Below are 20,769 nucleotides of genomic sequence, written 5' to 3'. Positions count from 1 at the left end.
GGAAAGAGTAATTGTCTGCTCCCAACTGGTCCAGTTTCCCAAATACTGCACAGGAATGCCCAAGTTCAAATAACTATTCAAATGAAAAGTGTTTCATTTAGGAAAACAATTATTAAATATAGTCCTTCAAAGTAAAAACAGTAAGAATGTTTCCTATGGCTTCAGTGTCATACCAAGTGAAGCAAATACTAAAACTGCCATTGGTGTTAGCAGATGCCAATCTGAGAACTTAAGTATAATTATATCAAAGAATAACATGAGAATTAAGTAAGATCTGATAAGTGTACAACACTTAAAACTCATTTATCTTGCCTTTTGAATCTTCAAAGGAAAGACAATCAGATGCATGAGACACACTACCAGATTTTCCACACAGACCAGACACACTACCAGATTTTCCACACAGACCAAAGGGCAAGCAAATCTGCTGCATAAGGTGTTTTGCTTATTATTCTTACTGATTATTGGAACAAAATTAATCCGAGCCACATTCAGAAAAAACAACACTTGATTAGATGTTCCTGATTTAAGCCCAGAAGCTTAGCAGTGAAAGAATTTTAAAGGAATGGAATACGCTTGAAAAATGTTCAATCAGTTTAGAGTTTTCATCATTCTGGCTTGCTTTCATCACTTCCCCAGACAGAATCTATTCCTAACACTAGTTTGTTTTAGACCTGTCCTCTACATAACTATTTCACAGAAAATGGATAGAGAACAGAAACACTAACATAAATACTGTTGACTGTGCACCTGTGTACAAAATACCTTTGTATGATCTGCTAAGGAGTGTTTTTCACTTATTTTATATTACACTTTGAATAATATAAATACAATCTCTCCATAACTGAAACACCTACAGAATCTACACCTTCACCACTTAGTTTTGCTGAGGACTCAATTACTGACTCTACTGCATGCTCTGAATATTCCCTGAGGATAAGAACATCTTGTGAATAGGAGATTTATTGTAGCAGCTACAATTTAATTTGATATCCAAGATTTTTGGATTTCTAACAAAAAACAAAATCCAGGAAATATATCTAAACATACACACAGAAATGCCCCAACACGCATCAGAGAAAACTGCTTGACTTATTAAGACATCAGTCAAAAACATGTCATGGAACATCACAAAACTATTGTGATAATAGTTTCGTGTCAGCAGTGTACAGTAGGAAGAAGCTAATAAGAACAATATGGCCTTTCAAAGTGCTGTTAAAGATAATACCATCATTTATAAACATACTTACCGAAGACTTATTAACAGTGAGTTCTATGCTGCTAAAAAGAAATACTTCAGTAATTATACCTCCTAGCTCCAAATTCACTATGTAGAGAAAAATGTGAGAAGATTCTCTTACACAAGAATAAATTAGTGAACCAAGGACACTAATTGAAAAAGATGCCAAAAACGGAGAAAAACTATGAACTGGAAATAAATTGATGGATTACATAACAGGGTGAAGGGCAAAGCTAATACTCATAATTCACAACTATTCAGCACTCACACTTCATTACTAAAGAAATGGCTTTAAAGTATAAAGTATTTTAAGACATACTAAAAAAAGTATTCACTGAAACTGGTCAAAAAGAGAGGGAGATGTTTAAGATGTGAAAATGAATTTGTCATTAACTGATGATGACCTGCAGCCACTTGGAATGGCTCTTCTCTCATGTCCTGCAGAGCTCTGTCTGTATTCTACATATTATTTACATTTTTTCCCCCTGTGTTTGGAATTAAAAGTGGACTATCTTCGAAGCTAGTATTAATAGCCATTTCTGAGAAACACAGTATTACGGGCTGTATATAGATATGGTATCTCTATCTATTTATGGATACTTATATCCTGGGTTGGGTGCTCTGCTCTCAGGACAAAAGGTCTTATTTAACAGATCCTTTAAAGTAAGGAAAAAAATTCATAGTATCATAAGACGTTTCCTCCACATAGATTCTGCTATATGAAAGAAGCAAGCAGCTGGAGACACACAGCAGATGAAAGCTGTGGGACCCTCCAGAGGAGTCTGCCAGTGAAGGGAGTCAAATTCACCTCGAAAGCGCTTCATGGATAGAAACTACAATGCACAACATGCAAAGGGATCCTTGCAGGCAAAACACAGATGGCTTTCCTAATACATGTTTCTTGTTTATTTTAGCTCAATTAGTTTATGTTCTTTTTTTCTTCCCCAGACACAGCCTTGTCTCAAGTTCATTGGTGAATATGTATTGTAAAAGTACAATATGTCAAATTAGCATTTTTTCTATAGGTTTAAAGTAGAACTGAGGAAGCCAGCGTAAAAAAATGGGAAGTCTGTAACTACAGAGGAATAAAGTAAAATTACTGCCATACTGTTGGGTTTGGTTTTTTTTCAGAAGGGAAGTAATTCAACACTTTTTTCTGTAAACTACTTCCTCTCATAATTCAGAGAGAGAAAAACCAATCTTTCTGCCTAGAATAGCAGCAATCCTCTTAGTCTCGCATTTTTTCCTTATTTACAATTTCAATGCAAGTTTCCAGTGTAGTACAATACCTGGCAAAGTTCAATTGCTAAATTTATTGCTAAATTTCATTGCTAAATTTACTGAGTGAAGAAAAGGATTCTGTAATGAGTTTACAGAACTAAATGAAAGAAGCTATTCCTTACTCTAGAATACAATTTCCAAATTTTAAAAGGTAATTTTGAAAGGTACCTTTCAATGCAAACATCTAATTATGCCAATTACCAGAACATTTTTGAAAGGATTGTAACAACCTGCATCCTTAACAAGCTAATTTTTCTCATGAGGAAGTTGATGGGAAGTTAAGGAAAATTCATATGCTATTTTTAAAAGGGATTAACATGGATTTACACCTTCCCATCAGAGTAAGTCACGTTCATGATATAAGTATTATATCATGCCAGTTTTCCTTTTAAGAAAGTATTGCTACTAGCCAGCTCTTCTTAGCAAAGTTTCTGGAATCACAAAGGCTGTGCCAGAAGCACAACTCAAAGGATGCTGAGAGGCATTTTAAAGCCAAAAAGAGGAATACACAGCAAAACTCAGGGCAATATAATCAAGGTCCTTCCACAGACATACAGAATACATCAAGTGCACAGCCACATACTTTCACTGGCTATACCAAGGTCTGAAGGACCAATGGCATCGTGGGCTACCTCACCACTTCAGAGAGAGACACGACTGCTATGCAGTACAAACGTGGCCAGGTGAGCCACCAGTGGAAACGATGATATGCTTAATAAAACTCTGAAGTCCAAGAAAGAATCTGTAGCACTGAGAAAGCAAAAATATTATGACGCTTAATGAAAACACCTCATCACAATAACAAGAATTGCCAATAAGTCAAAGCTGAAAAGATTTTGATTCTTTCTTTCATATGTTTTTAAATTACAGAGCAGAGAAACCTGTGCGATTAAGACTTAGAACTGAAATCTGTTCTACGATGCAGGAGTTTAAGCCAGAGACGGATTAGTGGAATACAGCAGACAGCAGAGAACAGGGCAGGCACATGTCTGGAAGCCAAAAGAAGTAAAACAATAGACTACACAAAGTATTAAATCAACCTTAACTTCATAATAGAGATCTAAACAATCTCAACATCTATGACTTGCCTCAATATTACTTACTTCATCCTACCTCAAATATAAATGCTCTAAGTACTTATTATCCTTGCAAGCTTTTTTACTACTTCACTAGTAAATTGCTATAGTTCTCCTTAGACTAAACCCTGCTATAAGCAGCTATATAAGCAATTATTTTCTATAATTGTTTTTGTTTAGTTTATGTCATTTGGGCATTATAAGGCAAATTAAGAAATATACATTTACAAGATTGTGTTCAAACGAACAGAGTATAGCTATATATGAAACTAGCTATCTTGTAAAAAAAATGAAAGTATTTATTACATTTGGCTTACACAGGATTAATACATTTGCTACATAAAAGCTGTTCTAAACAGTCACAAGGCTCCTTAATGAACTGTGACTTTGTCATTAAGCTTCAGCGGATTATATAGCAAGGGTGTTGGCAGTCCTTTCCTAACAGGAAAACTTTCAAAGCTAGTGATTTTGCCATATGAAAACAAACTCAAAACTAGTACCTTCCTCAGATTTTAAGAAATCTCCCTTAACCTGAAGACTCCAAATGCAATTAATTCCTTCAGTAAAAGTACACAGCAAAAATTAATACTTCTCTTCCTTCCGTGTGGTGCTACTGCTACCTGTATTGCAGTTAAGGTTTTAAATGGAGTTAGGGCCAACTATGTCAACAATGTTGTTTATATAGCAAGAAAATAAAACAACTAGAAATATAAAGCACATTTTTCTTTAAGACCCTTCCAACCCAAATGATTCCAGGACTGTTACATAGCAGTTAAGCATTTTACCTGACTTTAATAGAAAAGCGAATAGTCAAGTTAGTGTACACATTATAGATCTATTGGAAATAGGAAGTATTCTACACATAAGAACTGCAAATCCTGTGTATGAAAAGGAGTCTTGCTTTCCTAAAGTTAATGGTTCTGAAAAAATTAAGATGGGACCCTAAAACCAAAATTTTTCTATGAGCTTCTAGGAGATGTGGCTGGCAAAAATAGGTCCCCCTGAACAGATCACGGATGCTACCAATAATACACAGTTATTTTTTCTGTATTTTTTAAAGACACAGACAAATCACAGAGTATACAAAGAGAGCTATAAAAATATTCCAGGCTTGAATAGTGAGACCCAGAGAAAGAAATTTACATTAGAAATGCATAATTTTACTTTAATAAAGTTAAATTGAGAGGAAACTTGACTGTAGTAGACATGTAAGCACCTTCCAACAGGGTAAATATATCAGATTTTAAATAATTAAATCTAGCAGAAAAAATGCATTACAAGAACAAATGGTTGGTCCTTGATGACAGACAAACTCAAACTAGAAGTGCCACCCTTCTCTATCTTGGAGTGTCAATGACCACTGGAAAAGCTGGGCATGTGGATGGATGATAGTTCTCAGACTTCTTCAGAAGGCTGTACAGTAGCAGTTGCCTTTCGACTACTGAGCCTAGAATAGAGACAACTTAGAAGGACATCAGACTAGCTAAATGGCTCCACTGACATTAGGCTTTGCAATTCCATGGGCTTTCTTACTTTCTCAAACAACATGCTGTTACTGCCCTCCTGTTTTCAAACTTGATGTACCATAATCCATGCAATCACTAAATCTTTTTTTCCTTCTCAAGCTTTCTGAAATATTTTCCAACATTTGATGTTCAAAAAAAGTTTTGTTTTTTTGAAGGATCTGTCTGATTCTTTTGAACAAAAGAAAGTACAATATTTTGGGGGTTTGGAAGCAAACAGAAATCCTAGTTACTGACACCGTTCTAGTTCTATCTTTGCAAACAACAATTAAAAATGCATTTTCATTTTTCCTTGATGTCTTTTTTAGAGAAATTAATTTTATACATATGGTTATGGAAAATACCTTAAGACTTTTCCCAAACATTGACCTTTTATACAAATCCAACCACCACCTTCAAGCAGTACCTGCAGCAGAGCCTCTTCTTTTTTGTGCTCAATGCATATTTAAAAGGTTTGTTCGTAGCTATTAGGAGGTATTATATTCACAAATACTGTACCTATGAAGACAACTTTATGTACCTATGAAGGTCTATGTAGACATGAACTATATGATTTAATTTGATTCCTTCTATTTCACAGCAATTACAGAACTGCATAATATGAAGACTTAAAGCCTAGAAGAAAATTCTATTTCTAAGTTTGGTTGTTTTTTTTTTTTTTAATTTAAGACACTTCAACTTAAATAATAACAAAATTATTTCATGGTGCTTTAAATTATGATACCATAAGTAAGTTCCTAAAATGTTAATTACATTTTATCAGGCAAGTGCCTGCACCAACGCAAGAACAGAACTAACTCCTCACAGCAAATATGGCAAAAGCTTTCTTTATAGGTATAGCTATTTTCATAATCAAGCCCAAAGATTAATGATGTTTCTGCATTCTTCTGAATTACAACTTGAAAATTCTAGAAACTCATAAGCAGAGCAATTTATTTAAAAAAAAATGGAAAATAATTTTTAGAAGAAGTTACTTTTAAGAGGAAATATGCATGTTAGAGAATTTTTTTACAGAATCACAGAAAATGCTGAGTTGGAAAGGACTACAAGGATAATCTAGTTCATCTCCTGGCACTCCACAAGACCATTTTGCTGTGTTTCTCTGTGTAACATTGCAATTTAAATTTGAACAAGCAAATACAAGTGAAAAACTCCAGATTGAATCTTCTCTAAAGCTAACAATAACATAATAAAAGGTATTAGAAGCAATAGTTTTTCCAGATTGAGAATTCTTTTCCACCCTCAAATAAAAAAATGCTCTCAGAAGACACCATTCTGGCACATAGATGGGGGCAAGGAGAGGAGACCTAATGCAACAGCATCAGATCTATCCCTCTGCTAGAAGATCTCAACACTTACAAAGAAAGCTGAAAGTATGCATTAAATCTGTCACACTAAGTCCATGGGAAATGTAGACAAATATAAGTAATTACTGTAGAGTTGTGCAAAGCCCTTAAAATTAAGCTCAAGAAAAAAATTACAGGTACTTTCAGCATTAAATTGTACCCTAGTTCTTCTACTGTTGCTTTGAAACATTTTCAGTTTGTACCTGATAAATCTTCCTGGCAAATTACTAATTTCAGAATTACTAAAATATGTAGCAATGCTTTATATATTTCAAAAGTAAATACTGATACATTTGAAAACTATGCCAATATGAATCCTCTTAAATAAAAGTTAAACCAATTATGCCCTGAGAAAAATCTTCATATCAGCTTAATTTTTAGAAAAATGCTTACACCATTTGGCCTCAAATCATAGCTAAAAACATTACAGAACAGCCAAAAGGCAGAGTCTGAGTTGAAATAAACTAAAATAAATTTCACTGCCTTTGTTGTAATACTTCTAGGTATCTCAGATCTGTTATTGACTTCACAGAGACATAAAACCCACCATTGTTTTGCAATTAATGCAGATACAATTGGTATCAGGGTGCTTTTCTTCTGTGCTGTGTAAATCACTGAGGTGAGAATAACAGTGCTGACAACTAAGACAACCTTCCTATTGCAATGGGGTACTATCACTTTGAATAGTGAATGTTTGTCATAGCCTTTCGCTAACAGGGAAATGGAAGAGTTAGCACATAAGAAACATTCCTTTCACAGAGTAAAATATAATGAACCTTCATTCAAGTTACAGATGCCACTTTAAAAAACCATGCAAATAGAAGTGTTTCCTTATGACCAGTTAGGAGCAAAACATTGCTTTTACCTGCTGCTATGCACACATGTAATTCAGAAAGGAAAAAAAGGTAAACTCCCTTAAGAAACAAAAATTGGTTGCAAGTTATAAACTTGTATACTGAAGAACCAGGAGGAAAAGCTCACTAAAGGAAAAAACAGCAGTGCATTTACATTCAAAAACATGTTACTTACTTGTAACATCTGAGTAGTTTATGTGCTTTAGGAAAAAAAACCCTTAACTTGTTCTAGTACTTTTTAAAGTACTGAAATTCATATTTTGTCCAGCAATTTTGTAACAGACACTTGCTTTTTTGTAGAATAAGAAACAAAGGCATTTCCCACAACATAATTTAATATCAAAATAGTTGCCATGTCAACCAAATAAATGCAAAGCAATTTGCCTATATTACTTGAAATATTGCATTCCATTTCCAACAAGTTGAAATACAAAATGCACAGTTACAACATTATTTCATATTGCCTATATTAAATCCTCACTTCATTTTCCACCTAGAACAGTATCGTGTCCTTACAGCACTATCATTAAAATCAGCCATTACAGATCTAACATAAGATTAGAAAACCGTCACACAATTTACTTCTCTGGAAATAAAACTATCACTTTGATTTAACTCCCTGTACGTAATCAGAACTGGGTACTATGGGTCACAGAAGGGCAAATCTTACCAGCAAATGTGCCTTCCATAGAATCTTAGATTCCTCCTGAAATGCCAGAAGAGCAGGTACTTCCACAAAAAGTCTCCACGCTGCACTTGTCCCAACTAACAGTCAGGCAACAGCTGCTCAGTTTAAAGCTACGAACTGTGGCAAAATGCATAACTGACATGCCTTGTGTAAGCCATGAAGAAGACATGCATTTGGCTGGCTCACTGAAAGGTCAGGTTTCCCACCTCCCCAGATAAAAGCTGAAACACTAGGATTCAAATGGAAGGAAGTTTAGAAATTAAGGATGAGCATACATCCTGCTAAGACTAAAAGCATTTGATTTTGACAGCAGTGTTATAAACAAAAGTGATTTTAATTCTGCTGGATTTTTGTCTTTAAATATATTAAAAAATAAGTTACCCTACACTCAGGCTTTTGTACAAGTTATATTTATATCAATGTTGTTTAAACAGGCCAAAAGTAATAAATGGAATTATTTTGTTTTAGGAAACTTCATCTGAAGCATTACAAAAACCACAATGTGTGTTTCTTTATTAGCAAATGCCCTACCTTTCTAGCTATTATGCTCCCTGCACTAACAGCTCTAGTAAAAGGAAACAGCATTAGCTTTAATGGGACAAACAGCTATGACTTAGGCAACCATCCAAAAAAGTTTCTTTGAGAGGCGAAGTAGAGGAAAACCTCCCTGAGGCTTCCAGAAATGTGATTAACCATGAAGAAATTGCAAATAGGGGGGATTTAAAACACAGCATAGCCCTCAGATTGCATCTATGTTCAGAAAGTAAGTAGAAACCACAGTCAGTACCTGGCTCTGACACTTCTATCACTTCTTTTCTTCATTCTAACCTTACCCTTGCCTACACACAGTTTACACCACTTTTACAAGCAGCAGGACTACATCACTAAAAAGTTAGTTATGAAATTTGCTAGAGTACACAACATTGAAAACCAATATGCTGCCACAAGAAAGCTTTCTCCATTTCCCCAGGAAGTCTGAGAGAGATCTGTGCAGAACTGGAATGCGAGCAGTACACTCAGAGACACTTTGTTTATACGGTGAATATACGTCTTGTCTGAAAAATCTCTACAGAAGGAACGACCATGGGACCTGGCCAACACACCATTATTTTTTCATTGACAACACAGGCATATTCTTTCTTAATTGGAAGAATGACAATTTAGTGTTGTTTTCAACTTCCAGCTGGAAACTAGGACACTTAGATTTTCAAAAAATTCATGTCAAATATAATAACATAAGGATGCCCAAGGAGATGTAATAGAAAAATTTTAAATCAATTTTATTTCTAAATACACATTTTATTAATGATATCTCACTATAAATATACAAAATGAACCATCAAATTAAACATTTCTCATCCTTATACGGTCAACACTAAAGTACTTTTCACTCCTTGTAAAAGGAAATATTTGAAAACCCAAATTAAAAAAACCAAATCTTTGATCTGCTAAGTAAACTGTACAGTATTTCTTAGAATTTATCCCAAAAAATTGTGTCTGGAAAGAAATAAAACAGCATCATCCTACAAAACTTGATTTTCTCTCTACTTTGTTTCCCAAAACCAAAGCTTCAAGAGATGACTTTTGAGTTATCTTGTTGCTTGAGTCCTTGGCGTTTTCTACTCATGATTGACATCCTAACATAAACATACTGAAAAACTTCCATTCTACACTTTAAAAGTTCCCATGGACACTACTTTTACAAGGTCCATTCAAACAAATGTTCAGACCTTTGAAATAATAAACAATAATAAGCAGTTAGGGATTAACTATCTGCACTCAGAATCCCATTTCATTTTCTTCTGAAGAGTAGTTGTCATTGAAAAACAATAAATTTGATTTTAAAACTAACATCACCTTGCACAAATTTCTGCTCTCTCTGCCTTCATCCACAGACATCAGACACATCCACAGACATCCCTGTCTTTTATTACCTTCCTCACAACAAACCTCTAACAGCACAGACTCATTCTATGTATTTGAACTCTTTTTTATATCTTGGGGTGGAAAGAACAGCTACAGACCACCAACAAAAATACTGCTATAAGCTGAGAATCAGATACACAGGTTAAAGGATCAACAGCATACCAAAAATGTCACACAGTATTATTGGAGCCAAAATCTATATAAAATCAGCTGAAACTCAGTTCTGTTTCTTAATGGCTTAGCCCTGTACACAGGTTAGGCTATCCAGACCCATACAGACATGTACCTGAAGTATGATATCTATTACAGCCAAAGGTGCAATTTTATAGATGAAAATGTTTTAATGTCTTTTAATAAGATTACTTACACTGGTTACCTTCAACCTTCTGCCTATTTCAATTATGTGTCTATCTTGCAGTAATATGCCTTACTGACCCTGGAAAGAGGACTGTAAGCACAAGATAAGCGATACCGGCAGAATTTCAATCTTTGTGCCTATAATGTATTAAACATGTTGGATTGAGGTAAGTTCTTGTTAAATTAATGTTGTCAAAGATCCTTGTGAAGTCCTCCCACTACTCTTGGTGTGACCAATCTGGCTGCAACCAGGCCTGGCCAGGAGGTGGCAGGTCCATGAGACTGACCTCAGTGATCTTTCCCTTCTGCCAGTTTGCAGGGACAATCACTGTAGCCAGATCCAGATGGTCCCACGTGTTCCTAAACTTACAGCTGTCCTCCAAAATCTTTCTCCTTCTTCCTGATGTCTCAGCCTTGATCTGTGCTTCCTGCCGTGTCACTCTTCTCTCTGTTCCTAACCAGATGATCTGCACTTGTTCCTGCTCTTCCCGACTTGCATCCTGGAGGCAACACAGCAGGCATGAAATCCTTGCTGCCTGACTCACACCCTTGCCTCAGCCACATTATCTACATGCAGACTGACCTGTCTCCAGTATCTGATTTCCCCACCTATAGGGCATTGCCTGATACATCTTACCACAGACTAATGTGTCAACCTAAGACACATTTTGTCTTTGCAGGTCTTAATTTCAGCTCGTTTGGTTTTATCTCTCATTCTAGATGGTCTTAACCTTTGGGCACATACAGACACATACACATATGCACACACAAAACCCACCAGCTAAATTAAGCTGGCCTTTCTAAATCTATGTACATCAAGCTTGTTATCACCCATGACTCTGATATGCAGATATCAGACAACTGCCCCAACTTCAGGAATCCTGGAATTTTCTCAATATTATAACAATATACTTTGTGCAAAAGGTACAAGAAATAGCAGTGGGAAAAGCCACGGAGACTTGGGTACCTGTTTGCTGCACAGTCTTACAGATGGCAAAGTCTGATTACAAAAAAGGGTAATCACTAAATTCAGTGGGATGAATGAAGCAGGTTTTCTTAAGATCAGTGCAGTCTGCCTCCACATTCATTACAAATTAGTTTCCTTACGTTCTTGGTCAAAAGCTGCTATTGTTTGTCTAACAAGTCCTGTCAAGCTTTCTTGGGAAGATGTAGTCCGATTTGTATCACAGAGTTTTGTATCAGACTCATCCATTTTAGAAGACACTAAAGTGAAAAAGTACTGATACAGAATGTTTGCAGTCTCCTCCATCTTCAGGCAAATCTTTCTAACTTGCCTTTCCTTTATCTTAGATTGCAAACAGAATTAAATTGGGGTGAGGGGAAGAGTATATGTTTCTTTCAAATGATAACTGTCAAATGTAAAGTACAAACACTTTCACATACTCTAGTTCTCTCTTCAGGAAGAAATTTTTTTTTCATAAAATTGTCAACACCATATGAACTAGGACAATGACTGGCCCTTCAAATATGATTCCAGTGAAAGTTCTGGCCCATTCACAACTATGAGCAAATTTCTGTAACAATCAATTTGTAAGAAACAGAACAGGCTGAGAAGCAGGATTTCCTTTCTACAGGCAAAAAACAAGGCTTCAATCCAAATCCCACTGAAAGACATGCTTAAAATTTTTTCTAAACAAAATCTCTGAGTTACATACAGCAGTATTAAAGCAGAGCAGCCTAAATGTCTTCAGTGCTCATATGTGAAAATTATGTTCTCTGTAGCAACAGAGATGCTGACAAGGATGTGAATGTCACTGACCTCACAGCTGTGGGAACTTCAGGCATCTGTGGTTCCCGGGAGTCCACTCTCAGACTGTCCCTGTGCTACCGGGACCGGAGTGGCAGCCCCTCAGTCGGGAGCCTGACAGCTCTGTGAGCCATCTGAGAGCAGGGCTTGCAGGCACCCTGCTCCAGGCCCAAGACGTGACTCTCCTACACAGCATGCCCTACATGAGTTTTTGAAAACTCCCAGTCTCAGATCCACGTGACTGGGAATTCTAGCTTAGAAGGTCTGGTATGTTTGGAAGCCTTCTGTGGAACTAACAACACTGGCTGATCTGCCCACAAAACCATCCAAGCCCTGGGGACTCAGAGCACTTAAGGTCCTTAGCTACCAAGCAAAACCTTAGAAAGTATTCCCTGGAGTTGGACTGCTTGGGATTGCAAGGTTCATAGCTCAGGTCACTAAGTAACCCCTGAAGGACTGAACACAAAGAACTTACAAAGTGCTTGGTACCAGGGAGAGCAAACACAGAAGGCTATCCCAGTTTTATGGGATGCTGTTTTCAGGATCCCTGTTTCTTGGGCCGATGTTGCATAAAATCCCTAATTAAAGACAGTAACAATTTTTTGGGAAGTCTTCCTTTTGAATCGTGAAGGCACTCCCCATTAAAGTAATGGGCTCCTCTTTAACACACTGTGCAAGAAAGTGCTGAACTTTGTCTACAAAAATTGCAAACATTTTGAAAGAAAAGTAGTGGAATGCTGTCTTATCCAGAAAAGGTTCTCCAAACACAAATTCAAAGCCCTTGAGATCTTTTCAAAACTTCATGATATAGACTGGTTCTATTAAACAAATTTACTTCTGCTTTGGAAGCCTTTTAAGAACTGTCTTGAAAATCATGTGAAGCGCAGTAATATTTATTCTTCAGCTGAGAGCCAATTTGGAGTTACAGTGTCTGTCTTCTCAAGAAGTCATTACATGTGACAGAGCCCTACTTTCATGGAAAGTCAGCATTCCTGCTGACTGCAGGTGTAGAATTAATTTATTTTGCTTTGCTTGCACACACAGCTTTTACTTTATCTATTAAACTCTCTTCAACTGAATTTTTCAATGAATTTTTGCACTGTTACCTTTCTGATTCTCTTCCCATCTCATTGTAGGGGAGTGAGTGGCAGCAAGGTGCTACCTACCTGGGTTAAACAACAACAGCTATTAAAGCACAGCAGGACCAATATATTCCCTTTTCAATGCCTCCAAACAACTACTGAGTGAAATGTTCCCATGACATTCTGTATCCTGTGATAAATCCTCCACTGTATTTGATGACAGAGTTATTGATGCAAATTAAAATTTCTCAGGTTTAGATAAGGTTAACTTGTTGAAGTTAAATCCAGATATACAGAGGATGCTGGACAGATGAAAATAACCTTATTTTCAATCTGTATGGATAGGACGATTTCTCAAAAGGTACACACCCATGAATGATGACCAGAGCTCTGAATTCAGAATACAATTGGGTTTCTTGCTAATGCAAATGACTCAGTCACATCACCAGGTAACCCTCCATATAAATGCTTTTAGAGAGGACTCTTACAACTTCTCAGATAGAATACATCATCACAATATAAATGAACAGGAAGCTTCCACATCCAGAAAATTTCAATACCCTAAAGCTGCAGCACACCTCTTACTCACCAGAGACCAGCAGAGTAAATCATGCCTAGACCACTACAGTAAATCCAGTCTCTACTATCTACACAGGCTATCAGTGGAACTACAAACCAAGTTCAAAATCTTGGCTTTTTTTAAAGTGTCTTGCAATCTTTGCCTCAGAATCCAACAACAAACACCATGTAATATTGTCACCATAGATACCCCCAAACCAGTGAAAAGTGTGTTGGTACATGGAGTACACAGAGCACACATGTGCACTCACTAGCTCAGGCTCCATAAAAAGATGTAGCCATATCTCAGTTCTGAAACATATGGCTCAGTCCTTCTAACCTCGCTTTCTGAGCTGTCGCAGGAATGTCCCTCTTTATTTTTCTAAAGCACTCATCTCCCCAGAACAAATAAAATCCAACCATACCAAAATTGGGCACTACACTGTACATATCTGTCTCTCACAGACAATGACAGTATGTGAAACTTAGTAATGTTGCTTAAGGTGCTACTGAAATTCATACACATACAAGTTTGCCACCTGTACCTGTTATTCCTAGAATATTTTAGTGCCTCTCCCTGCCCTTTGATTCACCTAGAGAGAAACAAATTAAAACAAGAAAGGGCCACTTTTTGGGATAAAAATAAGACATCCATATATGACCATAAACTATACCATTATTTGTCTGTTAAAAATGAAGTCAGTATCTGCGCTAGTTAAAGAACCACAGTGATTCTGCACTTATTTTGTCCTATTCCTGTAAGATTTTGGGCAATCCATAGTATCCACATGCATCACTTCTACCATGGTATGACTGAGATAGTACATCCTTTTGTTATGTTTTATCAGATGATGATAAATCTCCAAACACTTAAGTAATTTATGAAATATTCTAGGCATAACTTAAAAATTAATCAATTATGTAAGTACTGTTCTGTACAAAACCATATTTTAAAGCACAGAATTTGTACTGAGAAGGCTTTGTTTAACTTCCAAAAGTGACTAAACTAAATCACATTAAGGATATTATTATATACAAAGATGATCAGCATAGAAGTGTAGTATGCAACACCCATTTTCCAACAGGCACCTTCCATTTAGACAATACTCATATTATTTGAATATATCCAATTCTACAAAGATGATGGACCCAGGAGAAGACCAACAACAAATCAGTAATGAAGCATACATGCTTCACAACACAGTGCTATGCTGACAGCTACTTGTATAATGACAACAGTAATAACCAAGTAGAGCATACACTCCTTTCTCTAGTTCTGAACCAAGTCAGCCCATGAGCGGAAGCACTTGGTAAATGAGAAACACTACACATAGGAACACCCTAAAAAGAACAGCTTAGGCATTGAATTTGGATGCAGGCAGAAAAGATTCCAACAAGAAAAAAAATCTAAAAGGTGTTTGTTTTGTAATAGGATTCTTTTTCAGTTTAGCTGCATTTTTACTTTATTAAACTAAGATACCTATTCATTATGACACATAGTGACTGCAAAGGAAAATATTTAAAAACATAAAACCTTTTTTATCTGTTCATGAATGAGTATATTAACTACAGAATACTATACAGTATTAATAATTTTGCAACTCATCCTATACTTGAAGTGGACAGAAATTAAAAAAAAAGTTCCTTACCTTTAAGCATAGTTCTTCCAGTTGATCCTCCAAAGATATTTAAAAGACCACTTCTTGCTCCTAATGATGTAGTTGCTTCTAGTAAAGCACCAGTTATATAGTTAGAGAGTGTAGTCCTCTGTAAAGTGGCACGATATTGACAATAAGCACCTGTTACACACGGTTTTACACAAAAACCATCTCCTTTGTATATACACTCTGTAACAGATGTTGGGAGCTTTCTCAGAAGATGAGGAATATATTCAAAAATATCTTCTGCTCCTTCCTCTTCCTCTCTCACTTCACTGAAGATCTGTGGAGAATACAAAAGCACAGACTGTTACTTCATTGCTTAGGATAACACACTGAATATAAAACAATTCAAAATGTGAAGCTGAACTTCTTGTGAAGTTCAACGACCTGCAATATCTACTTATTCAAAACTGGTTTGTTAGGATTTTGGGTTAGGCTCCCAAAGAGGATATTTAAGTAAGAAGTAATTCTGGCTTTCAATCTATGTTTAAAAGCTTTCTAAAGATAACCATTAGCCGAAAAAAACCCACCTCAATATACCTAACCAACATTTAAAATACAGAATATGCACAAAATTGTTTATAATACTATTATATCTGTTGAAATTCCAGAAAATCTTTGAGATACCAGTAGCAGAAAAAACAGATCAACTCTGAGTTGGTACTTTTTTCTTGTTGAGTGGGTGGGGTTTTGCAAACAGAAATGGTTTTAATCCCTCTGAACCCTCTTTCAAAATGTTCCGGTGTCACATTTATTGCATTACTTCCAGCCTACGCACAGGTCCTCTATCTTATATTGGTTTAGTACTCTTTTTCCAATATTTGTGATAACACACTAATGAACTTCAGCCTGTGGCTTAGCAACTAAGTAATGTTTGCTTATTTAAAAGAGTCTAATAATCAAAGCAAGAATCTGGAAGAAATCTCTTCATTTAGTATACAAGGGGAGACTTGATTCTTTGCATTCTTGCATGCTGACTTACTGATTAACATTAATAATTTGTTTCAATGATCTTTGCCTCTTAATTACAAAGTGTAAACTAAAAATTAACACAGGGAAAGGTCGGTATAACTGTCACCAGGACAGGTGCTGAGAAAATTTCCATGAGGTTGTTCCCCCTCAGTCTTAGATGTGCAGAAGAAACAAGCTGATGACTTCCTGACAGTTTTCTTCAATTAACGCCTTGTGTCTTGTTGCCATCCTTTCCCACACATAAACAAGACACAGCTTATGCATCAACATGGATAGTGTAGCCAGTCCTACAAAGCAAACACACATGTGCTCAGTCAAACAGTAAGAAAATGTTTGCACAGCCTGTGCAGGCCACATGTCAGAGGCACCAGCACCCTGCCCACAGCACACACAGGTGCCCAGCCACGGACCCAGGGAGGGAAGCGGCTCCCGGTACAGGGATCTCGCACCTCTCCACTTCTGCCCCGAGACTGGCATGCACCCTGCCCTGTAAGGGAGGAGGGATCCAACTCCCTGCTCCATGAGGAATCTGGCCCTCCACTAACAGAAGAGGTGAGCAGTGATGTGGTTCTTTTCGTCTGTGTAAACAAACTGCAGAAAATCAAATACAACCCAATACATTAAGCAGATATTTGCTATCTTAGCTTTAATTTTTGTAATAACCAGGTTTAGGGGAAAACGGCAAAATTTTAATTAAAAATATAATAATTTATTAACTAGCAATGCTATTTAATGATCTGAAAAAGAACAATGACATATTTATGAACACAAAAAAAAGAAACTTTCACATGTTGACTATGGTTATATATAAAACTCAATTCCATTAAAAGATAGCTTCTGTGATGTACTACACCATGATGCACTACACTGTTCAAGAACTAAACTACAGCATGAAATGCTGTGGCATCTATTTTTTTTCCCCTCTCCCTTCAGATTTTCCAAAATCTGGTTGGTCTGAGGTTTCTAGAAATATTACACCCTGCATCTTTATCTTATTTACTTTGCTATCTGGCAGTTTTATGGACTTTCAGACTGCCAGTACAGACACACCATCACCTTAATTCAGAAAGAAAATGTGCTCTTAAAGCATGCCTTACCTGGACGGGATGTGTGTAGACCTTTTATTCAGCTAACAGTCTGCAAGTACCTTTTCAAAAGGTGTACTGTGAAATAATAAACTTTTGGACTACAAGTGTGTCACACACAGCAGACACAATTAGTCTTTTTAGATTGTTGAAAAAATATTTAGTTAATGAATATAATTTAACTTCTCAAAACTGCAGTTACCATCCAAAATATTTTTAAAATTGGGTTCTGCAACTTATAAAGGGCATGTTCTGTTGCCTACACAACTAAAATTTCTTTCAGCTGCCAAAGCAAAGAAACTATTTGTTGACAGAAATAGGCGACAGTGTTTTGCTGGAGAGATTATACATAGAATAATGGTGTTAATCTCTTCTGTGTAAAGTAGACTTCGGGGCACTAGCCGTCTCCTAAGACTTTGCACATCACATAATATTTTCAAATTCTGCTTGTTTTGATGTGTTAAAGTTCTGAGCGTGTTACCTCTGCTGCACACAGATGAGGTTACAAAAAAATACAGACTTACAGTGTGTATAGTTATCAGCTTGTGAAAAGAACTGAAACAATCAGAATAGCCCTCAGATAACTGATAGGGGAAACCACCTTTCAGAGAGATTGCATCAGACAATTGGGGAAACTTAATCTTGCCTGGGAGACAAAGAAGTTTATTCCAAGCCAGGGTTTCCAGTTCATCCTGGCAGAATCCAGATCCTATTGATCCGTACCACTACCAAAGAATGAACAGTGTAATTAAAAATGAATGTGAACCAAAAAGAGTAAAATGCAGCACTAAACTGAAAGCTACCTATCAGAAAACAAAGCCTCACTTTTGCCTTGCATATAAAATTAAAGATCTCAAAACCACCTGCAGTCTGATGTTGCCATGTCTCACTTACTGCATATAAAGCAGTAACTCAAAAGAAGCTCAGGACAGAATCTGACTCTCAAAGCGTTGCAATATTAAACATTCTGTAATGAACACACAACACTCTTAAAATAAGAAACAAGACAAAACAGGAAACTCCATATACTAATACACCAGTATTCCAATAAAAGTATACTATGGCTTCAATAGGTTTTTAATTTCGTCTCTTTTTAAAGGAGATTTTAATAGAAAATAAAAGGAAAATAAAAATTACTTGCAACATACAATATTTCTGATTTATACAGGAGAAAACTGTCCTCCAACTCAAAAATGAAAATTAGCATTAAAATAAAGATTCAATTCAGACAGAATTCCATCCTTCCAGCTTTATAACCGAGCTCATATTTGGAAAATGCATGGAAACAAAATAGATTATTCAGCTCTTAATAATGTATGCAATAAATCATCAAAACTTTACTTTTAAAAGCCCCTCTGTTTTGTTTCCAGTAACTTAAAATGGTATCTGCAAGTTAACTTATTGATAACCTTCAGGCAATAAAGCTTTCTTACAGTGACAAGATATATTTTGTCAAGATATTAAAAATATCCTTAAAAATAACTATAAGAACAAGCAACTTATGCTAGCCTTGAAGCGATTCCTTATATTTCTCTTGCAATCTTTTTTTTTCTGTTTAATAATCACGCAATTGCAAATTGCAATATGTCCTTTTCTCCACAACATTACTATAAGCTTTACTGTGTAGGAATGACGGAAACCTAAACACCACAGCTATTTATTGCCCAGTTTATGACACATACTCCCCCAAAATGTAGCTGGAGCTCATGGGTTTTGCTGTACTGGAAATATCAGATATAATTTTTTACTTAAACTTACACGCCTCTTACTGTAGTCTTTTCTTCTGTTTCACTTCATATTTTTTTCTGACTCAGGTATTTAGCTTAGAACTTGAAGGCATGTTATCATATTGCCAAACATCTAGCAGCTGCTGTGCTTTTGAAACCCAGAAACTGGAATTATGAACAGACTAAAAGTGTCCTATTATTAGGCAGCTGGTTTAATTACTCTAGCTTTATTAAAATAACAAAGAATATGTGTACCAAATAATTTCATTGCAAAGAATAATCATGAAAAATTATGCTTATTACTACTACACCATAAAAATGTGAGAAAATAGGGTGTAATGGGGTTTCAATAATTCACTGCATCTGTCCAAACATTCTCTAAACACATCTATCAAGATATCCTGAATGATCAAGGTGATATATTGAAATGTAGAAGGTGTGTGCATGTGTTCAGTTGGTATGACACATTTCAGTGTGATTTCCTGGCTGTTCACCTACAGAGCATTTCTGTGATGGAGGGCTGCTGACAGCAGCCTGCCTTCATTTGTTGCATGCTTTTAAAGCATTTTTAAATGCCTGTAAGCCATAACAGTGTATACACAAGTAGTAACTCTCAGGACAGTATGTGCTGAAGATCATTCAAATATCACCTTTGTAAACACAAATGTTTTACAGAACAAGCCTAAACACAATTAACAGCACAGGAAATGCTCTTTTCAAATTTGTTCTGCTCCAAGAAAAATTGCAGTAAAATGAGGAAACACTGATAATGATTTTTCATTTTGACCCTGCAGACGTTTCAGAAGAAAACCCTTACTAATATTGATCAAATGAAGGTAACCATGATCCCTTGCAAGTCATGACCAAGGGCCATTCCAAGTGCTTTTACATGTATTTATTCTACCATTTAATTTGGATATCTATAGCATGGAACACAAACACAGTCTGCTGTGAAAAAAAACACAAAAAACATCTTTGGCAAAAACTAATATGCAAAGTGAGTTTGGGTGAATGAGGCATTAATGCACAATTAGTCAATATTTTGGTTTTATGTCTTCCAAAATGGTACTCCAGCATAACACTTTGGAGCATATATTAGTAAAAATGTAAAAATAGGTAATGCTGATAGTTAATTTTCTGAAGTACACTGGATTTTCTCAGCTTTATCTCATACAGGTTATGACCATACCCCCACTGATCAGTTCATAACGTTTCAAGATCATTGATAAAGTAAAAATATTTAATTCAAAGTCTTTCTCAAATATTAATATCTTATAACAATTTCTGATTATGCATCAATTATAAGAACTGAAATACATTAAACACTGAATGCATTTTTTTGTTATCCCTAGAATAGTGTATATGTTTGTCTTTCTTCCTCCTGTGTACGTGACATTCTCAGAAGGATATGCCAGAGCCCATATCTCAAAGAGTTGTGCAGGTTGTTCAAAGGTAAGGGATTTAACTGTGTTTTAGAAAGAGGATGCTGTGAACAGTTGAAAGATCTGTTCTGTCAGGACTGTTCCTTAGCTCTGTACACTGGCAAGTCTTGTTCACTTCAGCAGTCAAATAGGTGAGGTCTTCAGAAATCCTTTCAAGAAATTGGACATTTTGGTAAGTGTTTT

The 20,769-nt window shown here is 36.0% G+C and overlaps 1 protein-coding gene across 1 annotated transcript in view; it reads right to left on the bottom strand.

Annotated features, from left to right (window-relative positions):
- Positions 1 to 20,769, bottom strand: part of PLCE1 (phospholipase C epsilon 1) — a 111,564-nt gene that overhangs the window by 55,990 nt on the left and 34,805 nt on the right. Inside the window, exon 2 of the mRNA XM_062495990.1 lies at positions 15,349 to 15,640. Within this exon, the coding sequence (XP_062351974.1) occupies positions 15,349 to 15,640 (292 nt within the window). The remainder of the gene's footprint in view (positions 1 to 15,348; positions 15,641 to 20,769) is intronic.

This window comes from Cinclus cinclus, chromosome 7 (assembly GCF_963662255.1).
Source record: "Cinclus cinclus chromosome 7, bCinCin1.1, whole genome shotgun sequence".
Classification (NCBI taxonomy): domain Eukaryota; kingdom Metazoa; phylum Chordata; class Aves; order Passeriformes; family Cinclidae; genus Cinclus; species Cinclus cinclus.
Note: the sequence above shows the minus strand (reverse complement) of the source record. Positions and strands in the feature narration are given on the sequence as shown.